General features: G+C 47.0%; 1 protein-coding gene across 8 annotated transcripts in view; it reads left to right on the top strand.

Moving 5' to 3' along the window:
• GSE1 (Gse1 coiled-coil protein) overlaps positions 1-17,997 on the top strand; it is a 183,715-nt gene that overhangs the window by 101,310 nt on the left and 64,408 nt on the right. For 7 of the 8 annotated variants that reach the window (XM_069085624.1, XM_069085622.1, XM_069085620.1 and 4 more), the window contains one exon: positions 11,632-11,850. The exons of the other annotated variant lie outside the window; for it this stretch is intronic. In XM_069085624.1, the coding sequence (XP_068941725.1) occupies positions 11,632-11,850 (219 nt within the window). The remainder of the gene's footprint in view (positions 1-11,631; positions 11,851-17,997) is intronic. 8 annotated transcript variants of the gene reach the window in all.

Below are 17,997 nucleotides of genomic sequence, written 5' to 3'. Positions count from 1 at the left end.
TTACATTCTTAATACAAGAATAAAGGAATTAGGGGAGGCCAGGTAGCACAGAGAGTAAGAGCACCAGCCCCAGAGTTGGGATGACCTGGGATCAAATCCAGGCTCAGACACTTAGCATCCACCCAGAAACACCTGGCCATGTAACCTGGAGCAAGTTACTTAACCTCAATTGCTTAAAAAAAAGAATAAAGGAATTAGGGGTTGTTCATTTTGAACAGTATGCCCCTCCCCCTCCAAATGTTACCTTTTGTTAATCTCACATTTTTAATTGTTTAGTTTTGGTGGGTTATAGTTATTTAAGCAGAGAATGCTTTCTATTTCAACTCTTGTTGAAGATCTTTCCAACCCAGCCCTGTCTTGATAAAAATATAGAGAATACAATTGAAGATTTCCTTGACTCCATCTTACCAGCAGAACCGCCATCCAGAATGATAGCAGTTACCAACAGGCAGTACAGAGGGCCACAGGATCCTTGAGGTAGAAAGATGTGTCTGTACCCTTTCATTTATTGATGAGAAAACTGCATTCCAGATGGGTAAATCAATGGAAGAGGCAAGACTTGGACCCTGGGACTCCAACTCTGAATTCAGAGTGTTTGCTGTCTTCCAGGTAGCATTGGAGGCTGGGCCCACATTGTGGGAATATAGGTTTAAAGCAGGGGGAACTTCCCTTAAGTAAGAGGCCATCTGTCTAGTTCAGCTTTTTCCTTATTCAGATGAGGAAACTGCAGCCTACAGACATTAAATAAATTGTTTAAGCTCACAAAGGTAGTAACTGTCAGTCAGAATTTGAACCTAGGTCTGACTCTAAGTTCAAGACATTCTATGCTGCACCGTACTGTCTCGTTTCCAGATGCAGCTTAAAACTTGTTATAACTAAATCCTTGGTTTGAGTTTTTTTTTTTTTAAGTATAGACCTTTTTCTTTTTTTTTTTCTTTTTGGAGGGGGGAAGGCAGGGCAGTTGGGCTTAAGTGACTTGACCTTTTTCTTAAAAAAAAAAAAACCACCAAAAACCAGATTAATGGGGTTTCTGTATCTCCTTCATTGTGAGAACATGCCACCTTAATTTAGTCCAGTGCTCTCCAGTTAGACAATAGGTTTTGTTGACTGACAGTTTGGAATTTGTTAATGCCTCAACCTGCAGCAGCTCCTTTTCCTACATAGTGGGACAGTCTTGTTAAGGCCTCCAACCCCACTTCATTCCTCTTTTCCTCTCCTTCTCCCTTCCTTGAAGGCCTCCTTGTGTGTTTCTGAGGTCAGGGTGAAGCCTTGAGGCTTATGGATCTGAGGCCATATCTGATACCTTACTTTGCCTCAACAATTAGAGTGGTGGTAATAATCGACCCTGCTGCCCAATTATTGCAGTAACACAGTAATTGCATAAACCTAAGTCAACTCCAGTTTGGGATTGTGGGTGAGAAAAAAATGCTGTTATGTCCATCATCCTCAATCAAAGTGTATATACATATACACACATACACACACACACATTGTGGGTGAGAAAAAATGCTTCTGTGTATGGCTTGTTAAATCAAAGTGTGTGTATAAATGCACACACACTCACACATAATACCCCCCCCTTCTCCCATCAGCCAACCTACAATCTTGCAGTGTTCTTAATGAGAGAGCACAGGTCCTACCCTAATCTTTCCAGGAGGTGGGGGACCTTTTTATGCATCTCCTCCCTCTCCCCAACCCCCACCACACACACAAACACACACAAACTGTTGTATGCAGGTGAGCTCAGAACATGCCATAGGCAAATGTATTTATGAATTTATTATGAAGTGTCTGTTATGGAACCTGGAGATGAGGGGGCGGTTAGCATCATCTGCGGCTGTGTGTTGTGTGGGGTGACCCCAGACTTGTTACTATGCTGAACTGCGTCCCTTTGGGGGAGTGGGGGATTGTGGGGGAAGGAGGCACCATGCAGAAAGCTTGGGGACGCCCTGTATTTGTTCACAAACATTTCTTTCTGTGGTAATGAAAAATTACCAAGAGGGGTGATTAGGAAATTCAGGCCGAGAATGCAGGCCTGTGACTAAATGTGAGGGCCTGCTGTGCTGAACCTCACAGGGTGTAATTACCCTAGGGGGGGTTGTCAAGGGGGAAGGGGCGGATTGGTGCTTGAACTGGGACCCAGCAGAAAATTCATCTAAGCTATTAGCTTGTAATTACAGAGCATAGAGGTAGCAGGCCTGAGGTCTGGTGTCGGAGAAGAGCCAGGGATGAAAGGAAGGAGTAATTATGGAATCTGCAGGAGGCAGGCAGACTGCTGATTAGTCATGCTCCCTGAACCATTTATGGAGGGGAGGGAGAGAGGGAGAGAGATACCATATTTAATATAGTAGAAGAGGCTTTTTATTTTTTCCTTTAAAACAAAAATATGTTGTGGGGAAAGTGGGGGGAGTAAAGCATTGTGTGAATTTATGTTTGCTCCATTGTGGGCACCCAGATTGATAATGTAGTGGGAAAAGAATACAGGCTAGATCTGGGAGTTAGGAGACCTCAGTTTTTGGTCTCTGTTCTGCCAATAACTTTGTGTGACCTTGGGCAAGTAACCTTTCTCCAGGATCTGGATCTCCTGTAAAAATGGGGGTTCAAGATGAGTGAACTCAGTGAATTCCTAAGATGCTTTTTATGTACTAAAAGTCTGCTCTGAAGGCCCTTCCAACTCCTGGGCTTCTTTGGGCTTGGGGTTCTATGCCATCCAGAAGTGATTGATGGCATTAGGGAACCTGATTTTTACTCATCTGCTGGTGTTTAGTCTTCCTGATACATCTCCCTGGATGGGAAGGAAGGGGTGGAGGGAAGGAAAATCAGAGCTATTGATTGAAGAACTTGGCAGTAGATAACAGGACGTGACTTTGGTCCAGGCTGCTGTGTGTCTTTTTCCATTTTTGGTTCAATGTAACAGCTTTTTCCTTGCTTGGCCCATTAACAAGATTTCTTGATCTCCACTCTGTAATAAAGGTATAGTTCCAGCAGATGGGGGAGAAGGGGGAGGGGTAAGGGCCCTGGCCCCACCCCTCCAGTGAAAACTCAAGGAATCGTGCCAGGTACCCCAGTTCTCCTTGCCTAGGGCACAGGCATCCCCTGGCTCACAGTTCTGATCCATAGAAACGGAATCAGACTCAGAGCAATATGGCTACAAAGGCAGGCTTAGGGGAGTTAGCTCCCCTGGGGGCCCAGCCAGCAGCTTGTTTGGACGCCTGCCAGCTAGCCCTTTGCATGGGTCTCTAGCAGTGGCTAAGGATGGGTTTGGTTAGAATGCATCAGGGATGGTTATTTTGAAACTGCCTTGGTCAATGTTACTGGAACAGGCTTGTAAACTTGGGTTTGAGCGGAGGTGGATAGGGAGAGGTGATAAGGCCTGATACACTGCCTGGGAAAGGAGAGGGGGAAAGAGGGAGGGAAACCCTGGCTTTGATTCCACCCAAACCCCCGGCCAGGGCCTGGTTTCTCCTGTGCACCTCTTTCTGAAGCTCTGAAGTCCTCAGGCTTGAAGTGATTGTGCTGTTAGAAGGAGAGAGATCCCTAGCTCTTCACCCTTGCTGCTGCCCACCCAGCCCCTCCCCCCCCAATATCCCTGCCCCCCAAACCCTCATCCATCACAGCCTTCCTGCTGAGGATTTTATTCCCAGCTGTTAAGTATAATGAATTTACATGAGCTGATAATGTAGACAAGAATTCAGTCAATGGCTGAGAGCGCAGAAGTTAATAAATGCCTGTATAATGAGGGCAGGGGGAGTGAGATCCCAGTACTCATTCAAGGCCTCCGGAGGGCACAAGGGCCAAAGTTTAATAAATGCTGACTGACGCCCATGCCGGGTCCTCCCTCCCTCCCTCCCTCCCAGCTGGGGTGGGAGCTCCCAGGGCCTCACAGCGACACCTGCTGGTGTCTGCCTGAGGCATCAGCTGGAGAACACCTGCTCTGTCCTCTTTGTTTGGATTCTTGGGAATCTTAGCATTGAGGGACCTTCTAGATCACCTAAACCACCCTCACCCCTCCCACCCCCTTCCCATTTACAGAAGAAGAAACAGAAGCTCTGAAAGGCAGTGAGCCAGGGCCTTCTTTACAAGTAGCAAAGACATGATTTGAACACAGGACCTCTGATTGAACATTGAAAGGCCATTATTGCTCCTTCATTTTTAGAATTACTCATTTTTAATTAAATTAAAAATTTGAATTTTTTAAAGTTAATACAATTCTTTTCTCTCCCCATCAACAAACCTTTATTAAGTGCTTACTGTATGCCAGGCCAAATAAACAAACTAGGAATAAAACAATCCGTCTGCAGATGTTTTAGACAATATTGTTATCTTGATTTTACACATGAGGAAACTGAGACTCAGAGAGGTTGTGGCTTGCCCCAGTTCACAGTGTCAAAGCTAAGATCCAGACTTAGGTTTTCTTTTGCCTTTTAAATCATTATTCTTTTCCATACTTCTGGTAAGGGAGGGAAGCTTTTAGAAAACTGTTATTCTGTGGGGGGAGCACCAATCTGTCTTAAATAAGGTTAATAATGGCTTGTGTTTATATAGTGGTTAGCAAACTGCCTTAGACCTAGCTTCCTGTCTATCCTGGGGTCTGTAGCTATATTATTATCTTAGAGATGAAGAAATCTGTGGACCGGAGAGGTTATTCTGATTTGCCTGAGGTCACACAGCTGGTAAGTGCCTAAGGCAGAATTTAAGCCCAAATCTTTCTAAAAGCCTGATGTAGTTCCAGGTTTTTCACCATAGTGCTAGGCATAAAGAAATAACCTCCTCTGGAGGCCTATTTCCCTCTGTAAAAGACCAGGGATGAAAAAAGAACTTGAATTTAACCTCCCCATGACAATATCTTAACTGTGGCTGAGAGGCCCAGGGCAGGCCATTGTGTCCTAGGACAACTCCAGGTTTCTGGGACTTTCCCCTTCTATGTCCCCAAATCAGAAACAACTGGCATCATAGTGTGGCTTTCCCTCTCCTCCCCCCCCCCATCACCTCCTCCACATCACCTCCACCCTGCTTATCCCGTCCCCTCCTGGTGCATACATGCTGAGGAGAAATGCTAATTTTAGACTCCTGTTAATGAAGCTGCTCATTTGAAATTCTATTTTAAGTGACCTGACATCAGCAGGGCAGCTTTTCAAGGGCTTATAGCTCCAGAGCCTAGAGTTCTGACATTAATGTGGGGATATTAGTCCTTATGGGGGGAGGTGAGGAACAAGAGAAAGGATGCCCAAGGTGTGTCGGGTTGGCAGAACAGCTCCCAATCCTGGACCTAACCTTGTTAAAGCCCACTCCCTTACAGCCAGAGGATTCAGTTTCACTTTGTCCAGGGGACCTGGAAGGCCTGAGGATGTTCAGTTGAGGGTATTATTGCCCAGAGCAGCAGCAGCAGCCCCAGGCAATCCCTCTTGTCCAATCCCTGCTGTTTTATTGATACTGAGGGCCTGGGAGACAGAAGGGGTACAGAGGCTAAACCGTGATAGTCCCATATTACTTAAGGCCCTGAGCTTACCCTGCAGCTGGAGCCCACAGATTGTTGAAAAAGATGAAAGCTGGTCTGGGGTAAAAGACTGCTATGTAGACAGTATCAGTTGACTTGTTTGAGCCCTAAATGATCTCTGAAGTTCCTTGTAGCTCTGACATTGCGATAAGGTGCTTCTTAAGGGAAGGAAGCCCTGAGTTAAATCATAATCTCTGGTGTTCCCTTGTCCTTTGATGCCCCCTGCCAATTATATCTCTTGATATTGGAGAGGAAAGGGTGGCAAAAATCTTAACCCAGACAGTTCCCTCCCATTCTTGTATACAGCCTTTATCCTAATCTTTTTTACTTAAGCCTTCAAATATTGGTCCTTGTTCTGTCTAGGGAGCTGGAAATTTGATTTGAGGCTCTCGAGTGACTGCTGAATGCTTGAAAAGAATGCTGGATTTGGAGTTCAAACCCTTACCAGGCCCCTGGGCAGGTCACTTCTCAATTCTGGACCCTAGTTTCCTCATCTGTAAAATAATTTCTAAGATCTCACCCTAGGTGATATAGCTAATATCAGAGACTATAGAAACTAATGCCCCTCTTGCTTCTGGGTCCAGTGACCTTTGTACCATACTGGCATTCCCTCTCGGTTTATCTCCATCCATAGACTCTCCAAGGAGACTCCTGTGATGAAGAGGAAACTTGTCTTAGGGCAGAGCCAATGACCTAACTGAAAGAGCAAATGGGCCTTGGCTGTCCCCAGAGCTTCCAAGATGGGAACTTGTCCCGGGCTATAGGAGTACAAACTGGAGCCCTTTCTGACTCTGAGAGGTGACTAATATCCTGAGGCAGGGATTGAGGGGCTTCCTGACCCCAGACCCTTTGGAGTAGTACAGAGAATTGGCCTGTGACCCCTAAGTTTGTCTCTTGTGAATCTTTGGGAGGGTCTGTGCTTCTGGGTGAAGGCTAATGTATCTGTCTGTGGGCAGATGCTTGTGTCTTTAGACTACAACTGATGGGGGCCGGGGTAGAAAGGATGGAATGGGTGGCTGGCATTAACGAATGGTGAACAGCTGGTGACAGTTGGGTAGACATGTGAATGACTTTCCCCCCACTTTTTTTCCTTTGACCCCATCTTTTGGGCACTGTTAATATTTCAGGTCAAGACTTGTAGGCTGAAATTAATAAATTAAAGAATTAAAAAAAAAAAAGACTTGTAGGCTGGGCTAAGAATATCTTGGGTGAGTTCATTGTCTTCCGAGATCTCTGGCTCAGTGGTGCCTCCCAATCCCAGCCCATACTGAAGTTGTCCTGAGAATGAATGAGCAATAACTATGTTGCCTCTAAGATTCCATGGAACTTTCAGCGTGACGTGTGGTTATGGATGGCGGGTGCTCACTATTGCACATTCTCCTGCTTTGTCTGGGGATGGGAGAGATGGGCATCTGTTCCCTATAGAAAGGGAGGTCTGTGCTATCTTGGTAAGGGTGTGGACTTGATCTATTTTAGATCTGACTTTAAGGGATAGTTGAGTCTAATCCTCTTCATTGGACAAAAGACACTCTCTTTCTCAGAAGGGAAGACTGGCCCAATTCTCAATTCTCAAGCCGGTGTTCTTTTCACTAACTTACCTCTCAAAGCTAAGGTTTGGAGGCTCACCTCCTCCGTGAAGCTCCCAGGCCTTGATGATTTCCATCCCTCTCTTAGAAATCGAGACTTTAAAGCTGACTCTTTAGAGATAGAGGGAGGGGGTGGCACAGTGGATAGAGTGCCTCTGGGAGGCAGGAAAACCCGAGTTCAAATCCACCCCAGACTTTGGGCTAATCAAATCACTTGGCCAATGTCTGCTTCAGTTCCCTCATTTGTAAAATAGGAGTGATAATAATAGGACCTACCTCCCACGGGTTGTTATCGGGATAAAAAGATATTTGTCAAAAGCTTTGCAACCTTTAAAGAGCTATCATTATTATTAATTACTATCAGAGACCATTCAGACCACTTACTGATTGAGGAATCAGAGACTCCAGAGGTTAAGTCATTTGCCTGAGGTCAGATATAAGTAAACAGAAGGTTGAGGTGGGAGGGGCAGCTGGAGGTGCAGCATTTTCCTTGTACCTTCTCTCCATCCACCTTACCCTTGAAAGCTGCCTTTCCTGGTCGTGAGTATGTTTTGGTGTCCCCTACCTAGCCTCTGGGCAGGAGGAAGAGCCTTTCCTTCCTTTGCACATAGTAGGTCCTCAGGAAATATTTGACATGACTTTCCTGTGAAGAAATTTGATCAGGAAGAAAGAGCAGGAGCCTTTGGAAAGGACTGACCTGATGCCAGCCCTAACATTCCAGGTGCATCTCTGGTTGGTGACACTCTGGACTTTTGTTTGTGAGTGGGAGGGGTTGTTTAGATTCTTGCTGGATCAGAGTGGAAGGAGAAAGGGAACATCTCAGTGTCTGTTGTACCCCAGCAGTGGCCTGCTCCCCCACATCTGAAGACCACTCTCCTTTTTCTTTGCAGTGACAAGGCTCTCAGTTTTTGCTTGGCATCTGTTCAACTGGCTGTAACAATAATAACAATATATATCTCAAATGTTGGGATATTTACACGTGTGTATATCTAACATTTTTATGGTACCTAGTGTGTGCTAGACACTGTGTTAAGTGTTTAATAATCATTATCTCATTGATCCTTACAACAACCCTGGGAGGTAGGTACTGTTATGATCCCCATTTTTGCAGATAAGGAAACAGTAAATATTACAGTGACTGGCCCAGAGTTACCCAGTCAGTAAGTGTCTGAGGCCAGATTTGAACTCAGGTCTTCCTGACTCCAGGCTTAGCACCTAGCCAAGGAAGAGACCTCATGTTTCTAGTACTGTGTGTTGGGTTGAATGATGAAAGGGAGAGACCGGAGCAGGCAGGACAGAGAGAGAAAAAATAATAGGGTATTCAGGGTGAGCTGACTCAAAGTTGGAAGCCTGTCTGATGTTCCTTTGGACAAGTCACTTGCCCAGAGTCAGCCAGTTTCCTCGCCTGATAAATGACGTGAGGTTAGAATTTTGGTTTGGATATGGGGGTGAGGTAGGAGCAAGGGCTTCTTAAGGTATAGTGGAGTCAGGACCTTGGTTCACATTCCTGTGTGACTTTATTTCCCTGGGCTTTTGTAGGAGGGGGACTGATAATTGATCTCTGAGGTCCCAGGTCATAGTTCAGATCCTCTGATGCTAATATTTGCAGCTGGGTGAGCAAGCCCTTTAGTAGAAGGGGTAAATTCTTGTCTTTTTCTGACCCCTCCCCCCCTTCTTCCCCCGTCTGTCTGCTGGTGGCCGGCTCACTGCCCGCCTGCTCTGCCCCCCCAGCCCTTCCCTCCAACCCACCCCCTCCTGCTTTCAGCGCTGGAGAGGCGAGGACACAGAGGGGTCAAATGCTTGGATCAATGCTGCCTCAGACACATTCAATAGGGCCTGCTGCTCGGGCCTGCTGACAAACCACCACTGTTATCTCCCCCTGAAGCCCTGGATATTATAGATCAACCAGGGTCATGTGACGCCTGGGCAGCTGGTCGGCCAGCTTGCTTTCAGTGGGCAGCCCCTGCCTCTGTGGCTGGCGGGGGCTTTGTTGGGTGAGCCACACTGCGGGTGCTCCTGGCCCACTCCCTCTTCTCACCCCATTGAACTTGGTGGCAATTTTCCAGCCTTTCTTGGTTAAATTAAAAAAAAAAATCCTCCTCCACACCAAGCTTCCTGCCTCCCCAACCAGTCCTGCCCTCAGAAGGAAGAGGGCTGGGGCAGTGCCCAAGGAGGGGGCTCAGGGCAGAACCTTTTTTTTTTTTAAGGGAATATGAAGAAAGGGTGACCAGAGAACCCCTAACAGTCAACAGTGTGTGTGTGGAGGGGGGTGCTGTTGTCATATTCATCCCTTCAGGTGCCTCTTGGGGACAGAGAAATCCTGGTGGGGAGCAGGGGACAGCTCCTACCAGTCAGGCAATTACGCACTTATTATATGCCTGGCACCAAACTGCTGGGAATGCCAAGAAAGGCAAAACCCAGGCCCTTGCCCTCAAGGAGCTGAGGTTCTGTTGTGGAGCTGGAGGGGGGAACAGCATTCAAACAAGATGTATACAGGGCACATGGAAGGGCACCTCAGAGGAAAGGTAGCACTGAGGAGTGGGAAAGACCTTGTACAGATGGTGAAACCCAGGTTTGAATCCTGGCTTCCTGTGTGACCTTGAGCGAGTCACTGCCTCCTCTGGTCCTCACCTGTAAGATGGAGGCAGAGTTTGACTCCCCATCCCAGATCCTACAAGGTAGTCATGGTCCCTGGGGAAAAGCTGGCATTTTTTTCCCCTTCCCCTTCCAATAGAGGGGTGGAGGATTGGCAGCAGGGGAGGGAGTCAGTTCCCTGGAACACACTTGGCCTGGTTTGGTTTCTTGTTCTTCCTCTGTCTTGTTGAAGGCTGCTGGGCTCCTGGGTCTGTGTCTGCTCATCTGCAGGGATGCAGGGGGGGGAGGGGAGTGGGGGCATGTTCCCATTAGGCTTGTTTTGAATAGACTTGTGAGTCAGGGGAATCCCCTGAGAAGGGGGTTCTCCTGTGCAGATGGAGAGTGTCTTTGACCTGACCTGAGGCGAGCTCTACTGTCTCTGAACCATACCTGCTGGGGTGTACCCTCCCCCCAAAAACACTTTCCTTATCTTGTTGGACCGCCCGTTTTTACTTCTATCTCATTCCCTTGTGTTTTTTTTAAGATTCTTGCAGTCCCCTCCCCTGGTTTAAACCATTGTCATTCCTGCAGCTTCTGGCTCTGTTTGGGGGAAGCTAATTTATTCCTGGTGCAGGCAGCCTGACCAGAGAGTGCCAACCATCCTGGCCACTGAGAGTGTGGTCTCCGTTAGGCCTTTGATTTACTCCTTTTTAATGTACCCACCTTGAAGGAGCGGGGAACAGCGGACGGTGTCAGGGCTGCCCTTTCCGCCTCTGGAATTGGGCAGGTGGCCGAAAATGTTAATGGAAAACTTATTTATGGCATGGTCCTCCTCCTTGTGCTGAGACAGAGCTGGGTTGAACGGGAGCCAAGGTTTTATTGATCGTACGAGAAGAACACAGCTTTTTCATTGACACTTAAAAGGGAAATTGAAAGCTCTGAACTCCTTATGGGGAAGAGAAAATAGGGGAACTTGTGCCCCTTGTGGGGGGAGGGGGAAGCCTGATGTCATCTCAAGTTGCCGCACGGGGCCCCTGCCTGTGACAGGCCTTTGCTGCAGGTGGGAACAGGAAAGTCAGCTGGTGTCAAGCTTTTAGGCCTGAACTCGACTCGGAGTGGTAAATGAGGTTTCTGTGGGGCCCTGTTTTTATTTTTTATGTGCTTTATTTTTAGTGGACATGCAGGAAGGGCCCCCGACCACAAACAGCTTTCGAAGGTCTAGGTTAGCTTCCTTTTTTTTTTTTCTTTCTTACCCCAGCCCCCTCCCCTCCCCTTCACCCAAACCTATTCAAATCAGCTTTCTCATAGGAGAGTTTTCAGGCCTGTATCTTTGGTGGTAGGATCTCCAAGGTGGCATTCTAATATATTGGCTTTGTTTTGATACCCAACCAAAGCCTGTCAGAAGGGACTCTGCTGACATGGTGTGGGGGGGGTCCCACCCAGTGTAAATGTGTCCTTTGAGTCAGCCAAAACCCCTCTTCTTACCCTATGAACTCCCTGCCATGGAACTAAGGACAGAGGGAGTAGCATCAGGGATAGGGTTTTCTAGATCTTTGAACCACTTTAAGAGTTGATGTTTTGGGGGATATTCCTCTAAAAAGGCTTCAGCAAGGCATCTACCCCCAGGATAAGCTGGGGTTATGTCATGGTGATGGCCTCTTTTAAAAGGCTATCCACCACAGTCTGAAATGAAAAATTGAGTCTAAGACGCTTTAAAGGGACTGCTGGCTAGATCATTTATCCTTGTGTGTTGCTATCTCTGGGGTCAGGGGTAAAAAGAACATGCATGCACACCCCTGCCCCTCATCTTTTCTGAAGATGCCCATGGCTCTCTGTCTTGCCTCCTCCTGCTCCATGTGGTTGTGTCTCCCCAGCTTCCCCTCACCTACTCCAGGCCTCTGGGTGTTATCCCAGTGACTGGTCCCTTCTTTCCCTCCCCCCCTTGGTGACTGGTTGTTCTTCTCATTATTTCAGGCATGAGCCATGAGCCAAAGTCCCCTTCGATAGGAATGCTTTCAACAGCGACTCGGACCACTGCTACCGTCAGCCCCTTGACCCCTTCTCCTCTCAATGGCTCCCTTGTACCCAATGGCAGCCCAGCAGCTACCAGCAGCCTGTCAGTTCAAGCAGCGCCCTCCTCCAGCTTCGCCGCTGCCCTGCGCAAACTCGCAAAACAGGCAGAGGAACCCAGAGGTAAGAGAGGAGGAGATGGTGTTGTCCAGGCACCACATCCAGTGAATGGAATAGGGGGGGTTGGGTATTTAGGCTTCATGCACTCACCCCTCCCTTCCCTGGAGAGTGAGCCTCAGTGCCCTGAAATAGCATGTGGTGTGGGCCAGCAGGGTGTAGCTGTTAACTAACCTAAGAGCCAGGAAAATTCTTCAAGGGAACATGTGTGTATGTATACGTGTACATGTGCATATGTTGTCAAGAGATAACAGAGAAAGCATTGGATTATAGGCAGAAGATCGGGGTTCGAATTTCAACTCTGCCAATTTACCTTCTGGTGACAGGCCTTAGTTTTTCCTGTCCTCCCTTCTTTCTGTTGTAAAATGAGAAAATCGGTCTAAAATCTAGACTCTACACCTTTATATGTGTGACCCTGGATCATTAGACAGTCTGGTAGAGCCTCTGGACCTTTCTCAGACTCATTTTGAAACCTATAGAGATAAAAAATACATAGAATGATAAAAGAAACCAATTATAATGAATTGAATTGATCGAAATATTTTGAAGAACTACTCTGGATGAACATCTGCCAAGGTCAGCTCTACGTTCTGCCTTCCCGTTCTGACCACCTTCTGTCTTTGCCTCACTCTCCCCAATATATTTCCAGAATCAAAGCATGACGGAGCAACTGGGCCAGCCCCTTCCTTGTGTCTGTAAGGACACAGAGTCCCAGAGAAGGGCAGTAACTGGCCTCAGGCCATACAGCAAGAGTTTGGACTGGACTTGGCATTTCCTGGATCTTTCCTCCTTGAGTCTGTTTTGTAGAACACTGGCTGTGATTCTTCTTGTTAGTCCTTCTTTCCTGAAGCAGAGATGGGTCCCTTTTTTCTATCCATGGTATATGAAAGGTCCTCAGAGGACAGAGCTTCAGATCATTAGGAGAAATGAAGCAGTTGGCCCCACCTGAGAGTCCCCATCCATTCAAGCATGGTGGCTGTCTATCCCAAGCGCCATTATCCTAGCCTCCTTTTCCTGCTGAGGGTCTCTCTGCCTCTCTTAATTCCTTTCCATCTGTCCTGTCTTCCTGCTCCACATTCCCAAGCCCTCATTCCATAAAAGGGATGGCTTGTAGGGTCAGGTGGAGACAGTCAAGGCAGGAAATCCCCTTCCTTCCTCTAGAATGGATGCACCAAGCCTAGGTCAAGACAGGCTGTGGCTGTCTTGGCACATACTAACTGCTCAGCTTATCAAACTCTGCCCTCTAGGAGGGGGGGAAGAGCTGTGACTTGTGCACTCATTCCCTTAGCCCTGGCATGAGGGCTCCTCGGATCTGAATGCTCAATGAGCATTTACCAAATGAAGATGGAAGGGCATTGCTGTGCTTTAGTGGAGAAAGTACAAAATTTTGATATCAACAGGACCCAGCTCTTGAGATGGTCTGTGTGAACTTGGACAATGCAACTGACCTCAAAGCTTTGATTTCCAGTTTCTCCATCTGTATAATGAGGAGGGGAAAGCTTGATTGGACAAGATGATTCTAAGGTCCCTATAAATCCAGTCATAAATGTCATAGACCATCAGAGCTTGAAGGGGCCTCACAAATCATCTCTTCCAATCCCTTTAGGTTTACAGAAGAAGAAACTGCTAGCAAAAGCTTGTCAGTAACAGAACTGGGATGAGATCCTGGGTCCTGTCACCCTAGTCTACTTGTATTTCCCAGGCCTAGAGGCATTGAAGTGGCTTGAGAAGTTGAATTCAGCCGTGGTCACTCACAAACTGTGTTACCCTGGGCAAGTCACTTAACTTCCTCTGTTTTCCCATCTGTAAAATGAGAATATTAAGAGCATTTACCTGCTATGGTGGTAGTTGTGGGGGTCAAATATATGCGGCATATATTTGTGGGAGTTCTACATGAATGTTAGCTGTTATTTTTTATTTTTCACTTTATTTATTTATTACTTTTTGGAGGGCAGTTGAGGTTAAGTGACTTGCCCAAGGTCACACGGCTAGTTTTTGTGTTAAGTGTCTGAGGTCAGATTTGAACTCAGGTCCTCCTGACTCCAGGGCTGGTGCTCTATTCACTGCACCACCTAGCCACCCCTAGCTGTTACTTTTGAATATTGAAAAGCAACTCATGATAGATGTTGAGTTGGGTGATTCTAATTACATTAGACAAATACATCCAAGTTTCTCACCTTCCTGGCCAAGGACAAAAATATGGGGTGAGCTATAGCAGCTCTGCTTCCAACATGTACATGTCCAGTGGCTTCTGCTTGCTTAGGATTCCCATGTGTGGCCCCAGACTGTCCAGCTTGGCCTGGAGGCGTAGGGTTAGTTGCCTCTGACTTATTTTATGTCCTGCTTTTCCCCAGCTCTGCCACGGTCACAGCCTCAGACTCTGATTCCTGATCCTTCCCTCTGGGAGGGCATGGACCTTGGCTTCATACAAGCCTTCTCCACAGCTTGGCAGAGTGCTCAGTAAATGTATGAAAGAATGAAAGTGTGTGTGTGTGGGGGGTTTCTGTGGGAGGGAAACGAATCCTTGGCAGAGATGGCTTTGGGGGGCAAAGGAAGGCCTCCTGCTGCCCCATTTATGCTGGTCTCTTTCTTGAGTAGAGCCAAAGCTACTCCATTCTCATCTCAGCCTCTGGGAATAGGCAGAGAAGAGGTTTGGGGGTGGGAATACATTTCTGCACAAGTAAGCTTTTATCATCCTCACCTCCAGTGGACTGATCTTCCCAGAGGCCTGGGGAGAGGGTATGATACTGAGGCTACTGCTGGTGACCTCTTGATCTTAGCTAGCAACCCCTTTCCATCACACATGGGTAGTGCATGCCCCACATGTACCGTTCTGTGTATGTGCACGCACACCCAAAGTGCCACTGGGCTTTGCCATTCTGGGTTCTGGCTTGCGAGTCAGACAAGGAGCAGATGGTGCATCTGAAGTCCGTGTGTTTCCCTGTCACCCTCTGCTTGCCAACCTCTTCTGAGGCAGTTTCCCCAGACCAGGGATCACCTGGGGGTTTTAGCCAACTCCAACATAAGGAAAAACCCTGAGGGAGGGGAAGAAGGAATCCTCCTGAGAGCCCCACAGAAGGGAATAGGAGCTAGGCCCAGAGACCTCGGGGCTTCTCTGAAGACCATGGAGTCCTAGGAGGAGCCAGGAAGAAAGAAGGCCTGGGTGGTCCCACTGGAGCTCGGTTTTCAGCATAGCATCTCTAGGTACTTTTTCTTCCCTCCCCCCAAGTCTCGGAAGAGCAGATAGGCAGGGGAAAGCATAGGATTCTGGAGCCAGGATTAACAGCCTCAGCAGAAAACTGGCTTCTCTCTGGTAAAAATAGCCCTCGTGATATATGGCAGCTAAGGAGAGGTCAGAGGCCCACGTAGGTAGCCCCAGGCCTAGATGCTGTGGTTCCATATGAGATTCTCAGTCCAGGGGGCCCAGGGTCCTTGCTCACCAGTATGAGGAGAATCCTTCTTCAGCCTAGAGATGAAGGGCACATGCAGTAGGAAGCTGAGGAAAGAAATTTTTTCATTCCTGGTCTTCTCCAAAGATTGCAGCCTTGCAAACAGGATCTTTGGTTTGACTTTTGTTTTTTTCTCAGCTCTTTCTGGCATCTCCCCAGGTCTGGATAACTAGGCATCCAGCAGCCAGGGCTCCATGCCAGGGGCTGTGTGGCCTGGCTCATCAGGGAACAAAGTGTACTTTCCTAAAAGTCGTGATGGCAGAAGCCCATGAGGACTTGCCCGTTGGTACCTGGCTGCTCCCCTGGGGTAGATCAGGCCTGTGCTATCCTTGAGATATTTCCCTACTAGAAATTTGACATTCATATTTGAGGGTTTGAATCCCAGAGTCTTTCGTAATAATATAAACTCTAAATTTCTGCCTTATTGTTAAATATTTGCCTCCCAGCAGCCCAGTAGGGCAATATGTTGTGCAGTCTACTTTACAGATGAGTAAACTGAGGAACAGAGAGGTTGTGACTTTACACAGATCACAGAGCCAAGAAGTATCTGAGCCAACTCGAGTCAGTGCTTTTATGTTTGACTAGATGCAGTCAGGTGATACAGTGGACAGGGGGCTGATCCAGGAGTCAGGAAGACCTGAATTCAAATCTGTCCTTTGACATGTAATAGCTGGGTGACCCTGGACAAGTCACTTAATCTGTTTGCCTCAGTTTCCTCAACTATGAAGTGGTGATCATAAAAGCACCCACTTCACAGGGCTGTTCTTAAATAATGTTTATAAAGTAAGGGCACTCAGTAAATTTTCATTTCCTTCCTTTCTTGACCACAAGTCCTTGGTTAATCAATGATTTGGAGAGGGAAGCAAAAGTGTCTTTTCTGGCCGTGTGTGTGTGTGTGTGTAAAAGAATGCTCAGAAGTTACAAAAATAGGGTTCAGTTTTGGGAGCCCCCTTAGCTAACATTGCTATCAAGTCTGCTCCTGAGCCTTGTGCTACTTTTTCCCCTCAACTCTGAGCTGGACCCACTTTCCAGATGGAATTTGTGAAAGGTAGAGGCTAATTTGGGCTTACTGGTCATTGAATGGAAAGTACCCATCTTCTCCCCACCCCTGTATTTGCAAACTGGTCCATTGTTCCTTGGGAAGGGGGACTGATCAGAGCAGAGAAAGCGTATACTCAGCTGGGGGTGGGTTACAGTAGTCACTGAGGAGGAAAAAGAAGGAATTTGCCCTCTCCCTCTTCTCTCCCCAAGACTCAAACCAAATCTTTTTTTAATGTTTATTTTTAGTTTACATCATTCATTTCCACAAGATTTTGAGTTACAAATTTTCTCCCCATCTTTCCCCTGCCCACCACCCCAACACAGCGATCCCACTGAATACCCCTCTCCCAATCTGCTCTCTCCTATATCCTCCCCCATTCCCCCTCCAACTTTCGAGTAGGGCAAGATAGATCTCTGTGTCCCAGTGCCTGTATATCTTATTTCCCAGTTGCATGTCAAAATAATAATAATAATAATTATATATATATATATATATTTTTTTTTTTTAAACATTTGATTTTAAAACTTTGAATTCCAGATTCTTTCCCTTCCTCCCTCATCACCCACCCTTATTGGGAGGATAGGCAATTCAATATAGGTTGTACTTTTGGGCAACTCCAGAGTGCTTAGGTCAGGAAGGAGGGGAATGAAAGGGAGGGGAGCAGGGCCCATTGTGTCTTTATTTCCAATATCTGGACAGTAACCAGGCCAGCATGCACTCAGATCACATCTCTTTATTCGTGGGGAGTGGGCTGTGACTGGTTGGTAAATTAAAACCACCAAAGAGTGGTATGTATAGTGTACCTGGTATATGTCATGGTTAGAAAGGCCACAGTTGATGTCTGCTAGGATGGAAGGGAGAAGATGTCTTTCCTACCTCCTAGAGCACCCCATTCCTATAGTCAATAAGCATTTATTAAGTGCCTTTTCTGTGCTGGGGATACAAAGAATGAAAATAAGGTCCTTGTTTGGAGGAGGCAGTTTGCAAACACAAATTTATAAAAGGAAGGGACTAGTAGTAGCCTCTTGCCAGAAGGTGGGATTTGAGCTATAGTCTAGCGAGCAGCCAGAGAAGCTTAAGGAGGGAGGGAATTCCAGGCATGGAGGACAGCCAGCTAAAGGTATGGAGGCAGGAGATAATGGCGTCTCATCTGACTTTCTACAAGTAATGCAGTCTCACTGGATTGTTGCTTGTCTAGAGGGCAATAAAATATAGAAAGAGACCTGATTATGAAGGGCTTTAAATGCCACCGGGAGCCAGGTGGTTTTGTATTTGATCCTAGAAGTAATAGGGAGCCACAAGCATTGATTATTTATGAGCCAGTGATAACCGACAGGCCTTGTTTTATCATGGTGCCCATTGAGACTTGGGGATTTAGAAGCAGAAGTAGGGGCAGTGCACTCCCTTTCGCCATGTGCATTCTGGCCCTGGGGATTGACATCTAAGTTCTTGGTACTTCCTGGGAAGAGGAAGAATCACTCTCTTGAGAGAACCCATCAGCTGTCTTCTTAGACCATGGGCCACTCACTTCCCTTCCGTGGGGTTTATTTTCCTCCTGAAAAGTGAGAGAGTTGGGACTTACAAGATGATCTAAGGACCTGAAATGTGTTTAGGAGTGTGTGTGTGTGTGTGTGTGTGTGTGTGTGTGTGTGTGTGTGTGTG

This window comes from Petaurus breviceps, unplaced genomic scaffold (genome assembly GCF_028583685.1).
Source record: "Petaurus breviceps papuanus isolate PSGF00001 unplaced genomic scaffold, PetGlider_PUasm1.0 176, whole genome shotgun sequence".
NCBI lineage: Eukaryota > Metazoa > Chordata > Mammalia > Diprotodontia > Petauridae > Petaurus > Petaurus breviceps.
This window is presented reverse-complemented; position numbering and strand designations above follow the sequence as displayed.